The sequence below is a fragment of the Perca fluviatilis genome, chromosome 21 (assembly GCF_010015445.1).
Source record: "Perca fluviatilis chromosome 21, GENO_Pfluv_1.0, whole genome shotgun sequence".
Classification (NCBI taxonomy): Eukaryota; Metazoa; Chordata; class Actinopteri; order Perciformes; family Percidae; genus Perca; species Perca fluviatilis.
The window spans coordinates 20,561,202-20,578,480 of NC_053132.1; the positions used below are offsets into that span (position 1 = coordinate 20,561,202).

Sequence of the window (17,279 nt, forward strand, 5' to 3'; positions counted from 1 at the left end):
TATACAGTTCATACAGTACATACCCTGTATGTAGTCTGAATTTATAATTGACAGAAGGACATGTGTGAACAAGAGTGTGGATGAGAAAGGACGCTTGTGCGTAGCATGTTCTGCACATATAGTGATAGCCTCCGTTCCTGCATATAAAAAGCCTGTTCGAACTGCCCTTTAAATCTTTAACAAGTGTTCCCTTGGATGAGCAATCAATTATGAGGGAGATGGGTCATCAGAACAAAACGGGCCAACATGGTTAAATGCATGCTGGAATAATGGTTGGATAATTAAATTAATACCATCCCCCGACAGTCACCTTGATGCATGATTGAGAAGCATGACACATGGGCGTATGAGCGGTCCTGTCAATCAGCAGTGTGTGTGTGTGTGTGTGTGTGTGTGTGTGTGTGTGTGTGTGTGTGTGTGTGTGTGTGCTTTCTTAAAGACGTATTGTCCTTGTGAGAGTTTCCTGGCCCGATACCCTTGTATCAGACTCTTATAAGCTGTCAACAATGGATTTTGATTATGGAATTATTCTTCTTATAGGGAGTGAATGCATTCATTAATTCAATTACACCCGTGTGTGTGTGTGTGTGTGTGTGTGTGTGTGTGTGTGTGTGTGTGTGTGTGTGCCAGGAGCTCTTCCTGCAGCTCTAGCTAATGGCATATTAATCCTCTAGGCTGGGATCTTAACTGTGCTTCAGTTAGATATGCTAAAAATGAACAGGTTTAAAGGGAATATTAGCTAAGACGTATTAAGCCAAGAAATGTAAGACCACTTCACAGTGGCCTAAATCCATTATTATGGGGAATAGTGCTGATATTTTAGGGTTTTGGAAGCTGCTTAACTTTGAAAACTTTCAAAGCTCTTATCTCTTCTGTGACTACCAACTCAAAGTTAGGACATTGTAGCCAAACAAAGATGTACACAGATCTGGATCGACAAGACCTAGTAGTTAGAAGAGACAACGCAAACTGTCGGTCATGCTGAAGTGCCCTTGAGCAAAATACTGGACACGAACCTTACGTCATTACGAGTTGATCTGCATAAAAACACAGTAATTGGAGGAAAAAAGGTATAACGAGCCCTGCTGTCCTACCTGCCCTCTTGAACCTGTCCAGCAGATTTTGTCTGACTTCTCTCTGCAGGTTGAAGTAGTTGTCCTCCTCATCGGGGCTCTTTAGGTACAGAGGAATGTGCTGGAACACCAGGATGTGTTTGGGTTTGGGTTCCTGAACAGAGACAGATGTGAGGGGATGGGTTCATTGCCGATCTCCAAAGACACAAATCTAAATTGTTGTGTCAAATGGCTGCAGACGGCAGCAATTTCCAAACATCCAGGATGACATTATCTAGCTGAGCATCTTCATAAATCAGATAAGAATAGAATCATGTCAGTGACGCCAATCTACCGTTGAGGAGGAAGCTCTGCTCAGCTGCTCCTCCAGCCACGTCTCCTGGGCCTCCTTCAGCTGAGGGCAGGCCGAGGCGTCGTAGAACAACTGGGAGTTCAGGACCAGGCAAAAGACTCCGCCCACCTGAGACAACAGGAGGAAGAAGACACAGAGAGGTTACCTACACCTCATTCATTTTTCAAACAACAACAACTTGTATTGTAAAAAAGGGTTATTTTATAGCACATTTTCTACTATCCAAACATTTGTATTCCTATTTTTATATATACCTTGTACTGCTGCTAATCCTAATATCCACAAAGAAGATGAATGAATAATCGGCAAAATTCCACTTCTACTGCTTACACACTGGTTATCGCATGGGCAAAGTGAGCCTGTGAGCAAGGCCCTGGACTCGAGGGCAGCTCATGGCTTGCAGGTTTGTTCAAGTGGGTAGAAATATGTAAAAAGGACTCTGTATGTATGGGAGTAGGCATACATGTAAATGTCATGTCAAGTGTCAACCCTGATTTCAACATGAAATAACAAACTCCCACACGGGTGGGACTGTTAAAACAGTTTTATAATGTTCCATAGCTCTGGGGGAAGCTTTCTAAAGTCTGAAAAAATAACCCTGATGATTTCATAGTGATGTCATCTGGGCTATCTCCAATTAGACTTCAAATTTATAACAGAAAGCATGCATTACGAACTAGAGTGGAGTTTGAAAAACGTAGGTATTTACCAGGCAGGGAGGGTCTAATGAAAGTTGTTAATGAGTTGCATTATGGGAAATGTAGGACCCTTTCTTTTTAAAGCTTGACCCATACGAGAGACTAAATTTCAGGACAGCTCTGGCTCTCTCCCTTTGATTTTTAATTTTTTTTTTTTTTTATCTGTCCATTGTGAGTCCCCCAATTTTATGGAAATGTGGTTGATGTCACATACCAAAATAATCGACATAACTGCCACACAGTACACGGTGTGGAGGTTACTTGGACCTGTGCTTTTGTTCACCCAAGTCCTGTGAGCAGTATGGACCGAAATGACCCAGTACCAAGTCGTATCAAAACTTTGGTCGGTCAGTTTCTTTTTTTTTTTTTAAATCCTTCTGCTGAAAGTGTAGGTCTTTTCTTAGCAGTACAATCACTGACTGAAACATTTCGTGGGCGCTTCTTTGGGTTTTCAGCCATGCCTTCACCTGTTGCAGCAGTCCTCTTAGTCTCTGAAGCTGAACGCTGCTGTTGTCCTTTCTCGGTGGCGAGGTAAAACGTATCACCCGAGCTGCTGCGCGCGAATGTCACCGGACTACATCATTATGTAAACATAGCGATACTGAGAAATACAGAGAGAGTTTTGTGGAGCTGAATGGCTAAATAAGCCTTGTACCAACTCATTTGCCAATGGCTTGAATGTAAGGGATGTTCATTAATATAAAATAGTGGCACACTATAGCTTTAATGTGACCTGTGATTAGCCCATACGGCAGCAGCTACATGCACAGTACATCCCATATAATATATCATATCATTTGTGTTGGGGAGGAGTGTTGGAGGCATTTTACGCAACTGAATGCTTCCATTCATATGACGGGTATGAATGAATGAATGCTTTTTTTAATTATGTAAAAAAAGAATACAATAAAAACTAAAAGAACAAAAACTAAAACTAAATATAATTGAACATGTCCGAAAAGGAATAGGAAGAAGCAGAAGCTTATTTAATCCTACCCCTTTTCCACTACTTTATAGGGCTGGTTCCTAAACAATACTTTTTCAGCTTATTATTATTATTTTTCAGCTCTCTGTGCGTAACAGAGTTTTTCCTGCCTGCCTCTATGACGTGTAACGTTAGGCAGCCAATCACAAACATTATTAGATCTCAGTAGAAGCATGCTGCGTGCTTATTGGCTCACTCACACTGATGAGATTTACTCCTTAGGTATTGAAATTTGGTATTGAATGATGAGGCATTTTTCGATATTTGATACTTTAGAGGCAATTCGGTTGGTGCCTGAAAGTATTACATTTGGTACCCAACCCTTCTGCTTTATAATAATCATCATGAATAGCTTCATATTAATATCATATATCTTTAACACATTCTTAAAAAATTCCTACATTTACACACCACAAAAAAGGAAACAAGCATATTTACGTATGTATATATTCACCATAGAAAATAAATAATGTAAGTAAACAATAGGGGTGTGTATTGGCAAGAATCTGGCGATACGATACATATCACGATACATGGGTCATGATTCAATATATTGCAATATATTTCGATACTGTGTGTAAGGCGATATATTGGGATTTTTTAAAGTATAATTTTAGAAAAAATAATATTTAAAAAAAGACATGATGTTCATAAAAGTCAAAGAAGTTTACTTTAGGTAAACAATTCAGTACACAGAAAATCAAACTGCCAGTTTGGGATTGTGGTTCACAGGTTCTTAGTGAGCAAATGTTTATATGCTAAAGTAGGCCAAAGTTCAGCCATAGCTACGTTGTTAGCTTCTAGCAAAAAGTCAGGCACTGCTAGGCACTGTTAGGCAAGGACACTAGTGGTGCGTCTCAGCATAGCCATCTAATGGTAGGGGGGTTTAAACACAACATAAACGTCAACCACTGTCTTACATCAATATTTTTGAACGTAAACTAAAAAGAAAATCGATATTTCCTTTTTGAAAATCGATACAGTATTGCAAAATAAAATATTGCGATACTCAAGTGTATCTTTTTTTTTCTTACACCACTAGTAAACAAATAAATAATCTGTGAGAACACCTGGTCAAAACCCTTCCTCCTCCCTGTACCTTATGGAAACCTTTTTTTTTTTGTACACTCTATTTGAATCGAATAAGGGAGAAAAAAAAAAGGTATCAAATGAAGTACTCTACTGGTATGAGTATCACTTTGAGGGTGATTTAGGTATTAAGGGTAGGGTAATTACTTTATTGGAACTGGTATCATCATTTTTAAACCATACCCAGCCCTAGTGAGCAGGGATGGGGTTTGCTCAAGGCAAAGATGTACGCGTTTGTAGGTAAGAGCCCTTCCTCATATTCGTGCCCAGGGTCATAATAATAATAATAATAAGCCGTCCAAGCGACAGCCAATACTACTGGCTGCATTTCTACTACTACTGCTACTAATTAAACATTCTTAGATGCCTGCTCACCCAGAAGCTGAAATAGTCGTTTCCCCAAGCACTGCAGTACTGCTCCAGTGTCCTAGGAGTGGGGGTGTTGCCCAGGTCATGGTTCCCGCTGACAAACACCAGCGGGATGGAGGGATCTGTCCCCTTCAATGCCGCCTTCAGGTCTCGCTCCTGACCTTCTCTGAATTGGGTGTCTGGGGGTGTGGGTGGGTGGGTGGGTGGGTGGGGAGGAGGAGGGACACGAGGGAAAAGACAAGCTCGATCATCGACATCCACACAGAAAAAAACCTAATATTGATAATAACATCTTACCTGGACACGATAAAATGAATATGAATGTTGATGAAAACGGTCAGATTGAGAGTGTGAAGGGTACTACAGGTGGTAGCCGCCTCAGGGAAGGGGGATTATTTGGATGATTAAGATGACGGCTCAGAGAATGATCAATAGTCTTTACACAGCTCGACTTTATGTCACCATGGTTACTGCCATGATGAGTGGCGTTGTGGTGGAAGCCTCCCCGGTCCACAAAGCAAAACCTTAAAATCACTAGCACTACGCTAAATGAGAGGCGTACAAAACCTCCATTCAGTCACAGTGTAGGTAAAGGACAGAGAATGGCTGAGACTCCAGCCTATTTATAATTTAGAATGTATATCAAACAAACCTATTAGCCACTTCTCTTAAATTATTCCTTCCTCTCCCTCTGCTCTCTCATTTCTTTTCGTTTTTATTCATCCGAGTAATTATTTTACTGGCCTACTTTTATAGCAAACGTTTCCTTGGATGTTTGGATAGGATTAATTACATAAGAGCCTTTTTTTCCCCCGACAGAACATCTTGTGCATGATAGAGCGGGAGAATGCAGAGTTTAAAAAACCACATCCGCATAGAAAGGTAAAACGTTGTTTTCACCGGTCTCTCTTGTACAATTACGCTGGCCTGTCAGACTTCAAACTGTCAATACAACACACAAACAAGCACTCAAATACAAAAGGAGACATGAAGGCCTTTTTTTGTTATGTTAGACAGATTCTGTGTGACACTTTGATGACTGCATTCACATTCAGGTTTGCAGAGTAACTAATACATAATAAATTAATTTCCTGACGTTGTCTTTCAAGAAGAACAAAAAGATATGTGCCATTAAATGTTCAGAGATCATCACTAGCAGTCAGCAATGTCAAGTATTGCCACTGATTGGCTGTCCTAACATGGGCTGATGACACTTGAAGGTAAATCTTGTTAATGAGTTGAGCTGCCAGTACAGCTCTAGCAGGTCAATATCTTCTACTGGGGAATAAAATATGTAAGCGGTAACTTACAACATGTCACAATAACAAAATACACATTGGAGTGCGATATTACATTTATGCAATGGCTGCCTAGTACAGTGCACAAAGCGATTATCAAACATTACAAAATCCATGCACAAAACGCACTTTTTTTTAACAGAAAGCTGGCCAACTGTCACAAAAGTGCGTCACAAAAGTGCATTTTGAGCATTCTGGTGGACTAGCATAAAGGTGCATTTGTTTTGGTTGTATAGCAATGGTAATGATAGTGGTAGTTCTGTGCCATGAAAAGTGAAACCGTTACTGCTATATATAAAAGTTTTGTTATGCATTTGTAAAATACCTTACTACATGTACCTCTCAATTCACAATGTTATCAATGATTGTCAATAAATAGATAAGTGGTCTGAGCAATGGTTTACAACAGGTGATGACCAGTTTGTGAAAAAAACAAACTAAACATCTGGCTTGGTCTCTGGGCTAGCTTCTATATCTTGACAGAAATGGTGCCACGACAATGTGGACTTATTATTCCACAATCACAATACTTGACCACTGGCACAATTATATAGCTACAAACAAAGGCAGCTGTACTAATGACAAGGTTGTCATTTGAAAAGCTGAGGCAATTGTTGCAGCTGCTAGCTCTCAACTCCCCCTGCTGTTACAGACAATTCGATTTCAACACATTTGAACCATTTATTCACAAGTGGTTGCCTTGTTTTTATTCCCATAAGGTCAGTCATAAACAATTACTATACAATTACAAAACTAGGGGTGTGCATCGTTTTTGAATCGAAAATCGATTTTGAATCGAATCTTGAGCCTGAAAATCAATATCGAATCGTGACATTTTCTGAATCGTGCACCCCTATTAGAAACTGTGTCTTCCAATTTAGGAATATTTCCAAATTAAGAACATTCGTGTCAAAGGGTGAGTTGGAGATGATCATTCATGCTTCCGTTGCCTCTCGTTTAGATTACTGTAACAGTCTTTTTACCTGTTTGAGTAAGAAGGAGCTTTACTGTCTCCAGGCTGTTCAGAACTCTGCTGCAAAAGGCTTTTCACTCACATTAACAAAAGAGCACACATCACACCTGTTTTAGCAGCACTTCACTGGTTACCAGTCCAGTATAGAATTCAATTTAAAATCTTGATCCTTACTTTTAGAGCCAGTCAAGTTCCTCCCTACATCTCTGACTTGATACAGCTTCATATTCCCAACCGTAGTCTGAGGTCATTTGGTCAGAGGCTATTAGTGGTTCCGCGCACTCAACTAGAGGGGATCGATTCTTCCAAGCAGTGGCTCCTAGGCTGTGGAATGTCTTGCCTCCCTTTCTACGTTGAGTGCATTCTGTCGAATCTTTTAAAAACCAATTGAAGACTCTGCTATTCAAGCAGGCTTTTAGTTAGTCAAGGGTTTTTAATGGTTGTTTGTTATGTTTTCTATTTATATTTAAATGTTCTTGTATTTTTTATTTGTTGTATTGTATTACATTTTATTGTGAAGCACTTTGTGATTTTTATCTGTGAAAGTTACTATACAAATAAACTTTACTTACTTTATTACTGGTTTCTCCAAGTATAAACCAAGCTTAGATAAACCTAGAAGGGAATTTGTCAGCTGCTCCAGTGGAGCTGGTTGGTAGCTAACAAACCCGAGTGTGAATGTGTGCAATTGAGTGAGTGGTCAGCAGGGTGGGGCTCAACAAGAACATGTAGCCACATTTTTACTTTCACTGGTAGCCACAGAGAGTGGCAAGGACGCTTGCGCTGGCTCACACCTCCAGCTGCCTGCCCTCAACTACAGCCATCCGCTAACACGGCAATATCCATAAATCATCCTTCAGCACTCAACCAATCCTTAACCATACAGAACCCTATCAATCTGCATTTGTGACACCTTTCTTTAGATTAATAGGGCTTGATTATGGGCATGGCAACATGTCAGTTTAACATTTGAAGGTTGTTTAGATCAGTGCTCGAAGTGGGAAAGTACTCACCGGTATGCAGTACCGGCACTTCTACATTTTACGCTTAAGCGTACCTGCTACCGCTACTTCTTGCATGTAGCCGGTACTCTTACCACTGACAGAGAAAGTGTCAGTGTCAGAGAGATTGGTAATGACCCTAACGTTACATAAACTACACCACCCAGAGGGCACTAGGTGACTTACCTCAGATCTTGACGAATCACGTAAAGGCAAGCAGTCGGCAGACCCTATCAGAAGTTTGCTTCTCCACGGAAGTTCGAAAGAGCTGTCTGATGCCTGCGGCCTGACCGTAACCGATTTTTCACTGCTGAAAACCCAGAAACTAAAAAGAAGTGTGTCGAGTTTGTAAGTCGTTATGTAAGCCTGGCTTCAGAAAGGTACTAAAAGAACGCGTGTGCCAGAGCCAGACACGTCGACAGAGGTCCAAGTCCAACCAGAAACATCAGGTACGATTCATGAGCTTCAAACTAACGTTAACGTTGATGTGAGCGGAACAGCTAGCATGGATGAACACATGGATGGCCTGACTGTTGGTCAAAGGACCAAATGATGTGTTTTTGCTCCACAAACAGCTGGCTCGTTTTTAAAGATAACAAACTGGGCTGCAAAACACGTAGCAGCATCCCGTCACTTGCTGGCCAGACAGAGAGGGGACTGAAGCGGTCAAGAGAAAGGAGGGAGGAATGTTTAATTCAAGCCTTTGGTACAGACAAGGTGAAGCAACAGCTGTCACTGTGCAAAAAAATTGAAAGACCACAGAGATTATTAATAAATAATTATGTTTTTTCATGCCAGAAATGTATGCTACTTTCAGGTATTCAATCAAATAATATAACTTAACGGTCTACTGTTTCTTTGGAATAGCCAATTTGGTTAATAATCACAGCAGAATATCTCTAGACTGAATTCACTGCCATCTGTGTAGCTACTCTCTAATTTTATGTCTGGCATAAATGTTCCCCCTGTCTCTGTTGTGTGTGTGTGTGTCCCTAGGGATTGTACAGTTCCGATCTCAGCACCATTGCAGACTTGGAGGAGTTCCGTTTTCACACAACACACGCACACGCACGCACACAACTTGTTTAAATAAATACATTTATGTTGTTAATAAATAACAATAAATTGTTGTTGTACCAGCAATATCTCCAAGTTTTGTTTTTCACTGTAGAAATCTCAAATGTCATAATGATTTGCCAATGCAAGAGAGTACCAGCACCTTTTTCCACTTCAAGCACTGGTTTAGATAGAAATGTCCTGCTGCTGCTGGGAAGTCTAGACTGCGTATTACCTATCAAACTGGATTCATACTTATCGGGTTACTTCCCCTTAACCACTGATAATGGTGTCATACAACATTGTGCAAATGACCACTTGCTTGGCAACAGATACAATTCAAGGGGGAGTAGAGGAATGTGATAGGAACCCATATCCTTAAGTATGCACAATATAAAAAAAACGACAAAGACCATGCACTAAAGAGTAATACAATACTGCAGATAAGTTCATTTCATAAACAGGTAGGATACATAATGAAGGCTCATGCAGCATTTTATGAAAAATGATTTTTTTATGCATACATTTTATCGCCCTGCTTTCCTCTTTTGGAACAAGCTATATTTACAGGGTATACGGAAATAAAAACACACAATGCTGCTCTCCACTCCCTCTGTGGCTCTGACTGAAAGGCCTTGTTCATTTAATGAGATTGCAACACTGTGATTCTCAAACCTTGACAGGAGGGCAAGTTCTCGTTGAGCCTGTCCAACACTGTAAGCACTTCTCTCAATCGAGAATCGAGACTGCACACAGGCCTCGGTATGTGGGGTCTTGCTGTCACATACATTTTCTACACTTAAACAACTGTATTTTCAACGTGTGGGGGGGAGGGGGGGGGACCTCTCTATGTGTGTGACTAACTGGAGCATGTACCGGCACTGACAGGTTGTGCTGATGTGGCACTGGCCTACAGTTTATGACAAGGTGGCAGCTAGGATGGAGTCAAATTAAATGTGTCCCACAAACTTTCACACACACGACTTTGTTACATTACAGTATGCTGAATCAATCCTGTTAGCGATGAAATTCACCGCAGATACTGTAAACTGTAATGTCCTGTAAACTGTCACCATAAAACTAGAGATGTCCCATGCTTACCCTAAGGCCGGTACCTGGGAGATCCAGGCATATTGTATACAGATTTTGTATTTGTATTTCCTTCCTTTACTGTGTTTTGGCCAAACTCAACCTCCTAGATTTGCAGTGTTGCTCTCCTTTATGACAGCCAGGCTCTTCAGTGCAACAGTGTGTGAATTTGAATAGTTGCCAAATGTATTGGTCTCCAGTTGTTATATCAATGTGTTTTATGCATATTTAGTGTGTGTGTGTGTGTGTGTGTGTGTGTGTGTGTGTGTGTGTGTGTGTGTGTGTGTGTGTGTGTGTGTGTGTGTGTGTGCGTCTTAAATCTGCCATGGGGCGGTTGGATTTATTCACGCACTTTAAAAAGATTTATTAAAAGCTTCTTTCTTTTCGTATTTTTATTTACAGCAATATGTTGATATGTATATATAATATATATAATAGGCTGCATATGTTATATATTAACTTATTGGGAGAAAACAGGTAGTTGTATGTAAAATCAGACATTGTCCACCCCGTATTGCCAAAATGTCAGGATCCTCACTTCATTACTTTTGAAATAAAATGATCCATTATACATTTTATTTCTAAGTTACAAACTGTCAACTGGTTGATATGGCAGAGTTTTGGACGGAGGCTGGCTGAAGTTTCAACGAGCGCCCGCAAGCATGGTAATGTGGTCGACTGTGCTAGAGAGTGACTGAAGAGAGCTAGCGGCCTTAAAACAAAGCAGTGAATCAGAGAATTGTAACGTTGTTTTCGCTGTGTCATCACTAGAAATGCAACTGTCGCATGCATCTGACTATCAATAACATCCACATTCATATGTATACATGATACATGATACAGGATACATCCAGCTACAAAATAGCCTGAAAGTCGGAAGTTAGAACAGATGTACAAAGAGTCGTTCCTATGAAGATGATACACTGTATCGTTGCATTGGTGTAAACGGTAGGTTTCAGAACGCTGCAGACCGGTGCTTTTCAAGTAGTTGCAAGTTTCAATTTGTCTCGCCGCGAACCGTTGGTTGGAACTGGGGCTTTACGCCTCTCAGCCAAGACTCGGCTGTGAGATTGGCAGTCGAATCAGGCTCCTTGGATCGAAGGATAGAATATTCGACTATTCAGGGTCACTTATAATGCTTATATTTCTTGTTCACCATGGTGGACATCATTAGCCTGGTCCTACCAGACTCTCGTACATTTCATTTGTACAGAGAGTCTGGCCGCTCTCCACTGACCAGTGTTAACTTCCTTGTAGGCGGGTACTCTGTTGAATTTTAAAACTATTGGATCTGCCCAGAGCCACTCTGGTAGCCTGGCGACGACCTTCTACGTACGGTCTGGTAGGACCAGGCTAACAAGAGGGGAGATGACAACAACTATCGGCTTAGCATGGCTAGCGTTCACCTTAGCCAACTCCTTCACCACTAACAGAGCGAGCTGGAAAATCAAACTTTTCCCGAACCCCGTGGGGAGGAGGGCCACAACATCATGGCCACCAACAAAACTCAGCAAAGATTGTTCTTGGTCGGGCTTTAACATCTGGATATTCGGCAGCATTGCCACAACCGACCGTATCTTTCTCCGCCGCCATTATGGAACTACAACTCAAACTAGGGGACGTCATGACCTCAAAGTCATCGTTCTCAGCCACTCCCTCTGTTCGCCGATTGGACCGCCAAAGATTTGGTCGGAGAAAACCCAAGAATATACCGCAAACCCAGATGGAATACTGAAGGAAAATGAAAATTTAGCGGAAGTACGTAGGAGGGCGGAGCCAGGCTAGGACATCCTGATGATTCTGGCATAAACAAACATGGGTTCATGCCATGTTTAGATCTAGGTCTGAAACAATTCCTCTTGAAACTTGAGTAACTCGATAACTAAAAAACACTAAAACGCAAATTCTTTGCATTGAAGCTTTGGTTAATCCATCCACAACACGCTTACCTGCCCCCACTCCCTGCCGGATACAGCTACAGTTGCTAAGTGAAGGTCCGTCTTTGCCAAATATGACAGCTACAGTAGCATGGAAAACAGCAATATGGGGCATTGAATTTGATGAATTTACTGTTTATCACCGCGACTCCCCCGCACCACTGTCTGTCGCTAGGACATTATTACTTCACCGTGGGTAAGAGCAGACAGCAGCTCTGGAGAAAACCTTCAGTTAGAAAATGTTTTATTTAAAACCCAGAATGTTATATGGCACTTAAATGCACTAATGGGTATGAGATAATATTATTATATGCAATTTACGGGGAAAAATGGTTGTTTTTTCTAAAAAAGGAAACCAATTAGCTGTTCATTTTAGTTGTTTTATTTTCTCTTTTGTGTTTACTTTTGCTCTTTAATGAAGCAATAATATTTCTTATCCGATTACTCAATTAATCGCTAGAAAAATCTGCAGAATACTCAATAACTAAAATAATCAATAGCTGCAGCCCTGTTTAGATCTAATAGGGTGAAGAAGATAATAAATAGATATTATATTCTTCCAAAAAAAAACAACAGTGGAGCCGATATCAATAAAATTGTGTTATGGTGCCTTTGTTGTCATATGCAGAAAATATCTGCAGCTTCAAAAATATGGGCTGACATGAATGTTTTTCCAAGTCTGATTGTCCTAATTTACATAAATTCAATATGCCATGATCACTGCATCAGCACTCACATCAGCAGTATTGCAGGTGTTGTTGGACTAAGTCGCAGTAAAGAGTAAGGATTGACATGTTGATCTACATTATATTACATTACATTACATGTCATTTAGCTGACGCTTTTATCCAAAGCGACTTATAATTAAGTGCGTTCAAACTTGAAGGTGCAAACTCCAGACAAGTAGTAAGTGAAAGTACATTAGCTTTAAAATAGGTAATGCTACAAAGAGCCATATCAAAGTGCAGCATCAAGAAATATATATATTTTTTTATTTTTCTTCCCTTCTTTATCCGAGGTGTAGTCGGAAGAGATGTGTTATTAGCCTTCGGCGGAAGAAGCACAGGTTTTCGGCCATCCTGATGTCAATAGGGAGCTAATTCCACCATTAGGAGCCAGGACAACAAAACACTCTGGATTTCTTTGAGTGATTAGTTCTCCCTCGCTGTGATGGGCCACCAAGCAGGTTGGCTGATGCAGAGCGGAGTGGGCAGGTTAGGGGATAGGGTTTGACCATGTCTTGGATGTATGCTGGGGCTGATCCGTTCGTGGCCCTATATGCAAGTACTAGTGTCTTGAAGCAGATGCAGGCAGCAACTGGTAACCGGGCAACAACTGGTAACAGGATCTACATTTCAACTCTCACCTATGAACTTTGGGTAATCACTGAAATAATGAAATCCTGCATACAAGCAGTCCATATGAGATTCCTTCGCAGGGTGGCTGGGCTCAGACGTTAGAGGGGAGGTCCTTCATGTTGAAAAGAGTCAATTCCGGTGGTTTGGGCATCTAAAAAGGATGCGGTTATGGTAGAAGATAACTAGTTTGTATGCCATGACGAGTGATTTTATAGCTGCTGCGAACGGCCAAATTCAAATGTGGGGTGAAAAGCTGCCGTCAGCGCACATTTCAGACAGTTTCTCCTTAAAGACATTCATGCATTTGGTTGTTTATGTGACAAGTGACAGAAGTAGTTGTGTAAAGAATGAAAAAAAAAAAAAGGAGGTCTTCAGGGAGAAGTTCAAACCCGGCAAACGTTCTCACCACACACCTAGTCAATCGCTGCGAGAAGAATCAAAATGGCCAAGAGCTTTAATGGCCAAGGAAGTGTGAAAACACACAGGGAATTTGACTTTGGCTGAAGTGGGCGTGAATGAAAAATTACAGAAATTATCAGTTCTAGCCTCCCCAGTTTCAGTACAGGAAAGATTTCAGGAGAGGGGGTGACTTAAACTTTTCATCAATCCGGCAAGCAATTCTGACGTCTGAGTAAGTACATTAGTGCCTCCTAATGTAAACTTAAAAGGAGACCCCAGGGCACGCTGGTAGGATTACATATCCCATCTGGCTTGGGAACGCCTTGCGATTCCCCTTGGAGGACTTGGAGGATGTGGCTGGGGAGACAGACATCTGGGCTACCTAATTATGTGACCTGGACTCAGATACTCGGATGGATGGATAGATAAATGGATGGATGGATGGATGGATGGACGGACTGAGGAATTTACGCTGATATTCACCACAGTTGTCTTACAGGATCTAAGAGTATCTTTTCCCACTGATATTCTGAAATGTGTATCTCCTGGGCCACCATGAAATGATGAAGAATGAAAAAGGTTACAAGAGAGGCATTTCTAAACTTCTACATCCCTTGGTCGTCCCAAATCCCTAAAGAAAACTATTACTGCACAAGCCACTGGATGATCCCATTTGGTAAACACACTCCGAACCTCCATGCTTACCCACCCCTACAAAGAAATTCAAAAGTGCTTCCACATGTCCAAAAAACAAATTCTCCCGAGGCAGTCTTCATACTCATACTCTCTTTCTCTGTTTCGGTATCCCACGGAGAGTCCCATTTGATCTGCCCTGAACGGCAATTAAACAGGTTTCAACAGTGACAGAAAGGGGGACAGGGGAGTCCCAAGGTAACCTTAACTTCACCTTTAGAGGTTTTGACACGTATGCAGATGTGCACAAATACTTCTCCCCACTGTATCAAGCGTAACATCCCTCACGAACCCCCAGAGACAGAACTTGGATCCTTTGTAGTGCTCATTAGGAGAATGTTAAGTCCAGCATGTTTCTCTAATCTAATCATCTCTCTATTCAGCCCCCCACCCCTCCCTGCTCTTTATCCTCTTCATTTGTCAGCTTTGAAAATAAGTGAGAGAAAGAGTGAGAGAGAGGAGAGATTAAAGGAAGTCCTTGGGATGAGAAAGCGTCTCTTGGGGGTTAGTTTGGATTGGAGGCAAGACTAGGGAATTGGGATCAAGGAACATATCAGTAAAGGTCTGGATGACACAGTGAGTATGTTAACATGCACACCAATATCCCATTATTATTCCGAATTTGACAATATTCCAAACTGGATACAGGTCATGTCAGCATCATATTCCGACGGTCAGCTGTGTGCGTTGCTATGGTTGTTGTACACAAACCAACTAGCCAACAGTTTGCAAGGCTGCGGTAGAGATGCACGCCCAAAAGAAAAGAAGGAGAAACAAAACTTCTTTTAAAAATTATGAAAGACTTGGAAATCAACAGGGTTTTGGATATGCACAAACATCGCAAAGCCAACCTTTTCAAGAAGCTGGTTGAAGGAATGAAAGAGGGAGGCTGTGTTAGCACGGCCGAAAAAGTCCGCCATCGGTGGAAAACTTTGCAAAAACCCTATTATTAAACGGGAATATTAGTGGAATATTCACTTTCATTAGCCATGTAAACAGATCGGAATATCGTCTTTTTTGGAATATGGGCAAAAATCGGAATATTATGTGCATGCAAACGTAGTCAATGTTGTGGGAGCAAAGGTTGGCCATTCTTTAGGAATGGGATTGTACCTCGTGGACCACTGTGATGGGATGCAAATGAAAGCCTTTGAGTCCATCAGGGTTCCTCTCCATCTCATGAGAATAAAATCACTGACGAGCACGATGACCTTATTGTTGTTGTTTTTTATGTTGGTTTCAGAAGAAATTACAAAAACAAACAGAACGTTTGTTTCCTCCACACTAGAATAAATTCACATGGATGCTTGAAATACATTCATCAGAGGCCAGAATAAATGTTTGACTTGCAAATGAAGGATGTCAAAATAAGGTATGAGGCATGAGACCGCAGCTGTTTACTAAAGAAAACAGACAAATGAGAGAGAACGATGGAAAGGAAAGAGACCGACAGGAAAGCAGAATGTGTGAGCGAAGGAGAGGAGAGATCGAGAGTGAAATCCGTGGGAACAGAAATACAGTTGCCAATTTCCTGTCGCCGACAGGCAGCAGTGTTGACAATGCCAGTTGACAGCCAGCTTCCCCAGGCCGCCACGCATTCATTCTGTATTGTAAATAAACAGTTTAAGGAGAAATGTCAGCCTAAGACGGAAGTAGCAGCTCCGGCTATAATATCTCTTCCCTCCTCCCTTCTGATGCAGCAGCCCAGTTGCAAGGCAAGTGACGGACATGGCGAGTAATGAGGATGGCACACACAACCTGCTCTGTTGGGGCTGACGATAACAAGGGCTGACGACGCAGTCTTTAAAAGGTCCCCAAGGCCTCGCGCTTTAAACCCCATGTTTACACAATCTACTGTCCCGCAGTGCATATGAAATAGATCACCTATAATTTAGGGCTGCACAATTAAACGCAATTTTGGACTAGTGCAATATCCAAATTGCAAAAGGTATCAAACCATTCTGAAGGAAGTGTTGCTGGCTGCAGAGACATCCTATCCTGCAGACTAAATAAAGCATCTTTGTTTGGTACAGATCCTCGCAGAAATCACACTGTAATCATTTTCATTTTTTAAGATTTAATATTAGTCAATGAAAATGAGAATAATGATACAAACATGATCATTCCCTTCAATATCGTGAATCATATCGCAATCGCAATTAGAGATTTTCCTCATATCGTGCAGCCCTACTTTCTAGACGGGAGAGCGATGTGGGGAAATGGATGGCGCCAAAGTTTGTTGTCTCAATGGTGCAGTCATGGAGATGATGTGGATACTTGGACGCCTAAAGCAAGACTCTTCGATGATACGGGGAGACAGCTCAAAGAGCGTTCATGGCTGTCGCCGTGCAGCTAAAATTGGGGGTCGGTCTCAACCAAAACAAAAATAGGACAGGGAGGGAAGAGTTGCTCTGTGACTAAGCCAAGCCAAATCTGTGTTGCATGTGAATAGTTTGCCTGGAGTCTTTTTAGAAACAGGGGCCAAGGACATTTTAGGGGTGGGTGAAAAGATTGAAAATCGTATGTATCGTGATATTTGCAATGATTTTTAAAGGTCCCATGGCATGAAAATGTCACTTTATGAGGTTTTTTAACATTAATATGAGTTCCCCCAGCCTGCCTATGGTCCCCCAGTGGCTAGAAATGGTGATAGATGTAAACCGAGCCCTGGGTATCCTGCTCTGCCTTTGAGAAAATGAAAGCTCAGATGGGCCGATCTGGAATCTTCTCCTTATGAGGTCATAAGGAGCAAGGTTACCTCCCCTTTCTTTGCTTTGCCCACCCAGAGAATTTGGCCCACCCATGAGAGAGAGACCTCATGGCTTTCAAACGAGCAAAGTGGCAGCTGGCCAAGGCCACACCCCCAGCCTCCACCTTGCACCCCCCCTCTCCTCCTCAATAGCTACAGA

At 41.6% G+C, this 17,279-nt stretch overlaps 1 protein-coding gene across 1 annotated transcript in view; it reads right to left on the reverse strand.

Moving 5' to 3' along the window:
• cpped1 (calcineurin-like phosphoesterase domain containing 1) overlaps positions 1-17,279 on the reverse strand; it is a 50,699-nt gene that overhangs the window by 20,212 nt on the left and 13,208 nt on the right. The window contains exons 3-5 of the mRNA XM_039787548.1: positions 4,573-4,745; positions 1,408-1,533; positions 1,095-1,227 (exon numbers count right to left, since the gene is read on the reverse strand). Coding sequence (XP_039643482.1) covers positions 1,095-1,227; positions 1,408-1,533; positions 4,573-4,745 — 432 coding nt within the window. The remainder of the gene's footprint in view (positions 1-1,094; positions 1,228-1,407; positions 1,534-4,572; positions 4,746-17,279) is intronic.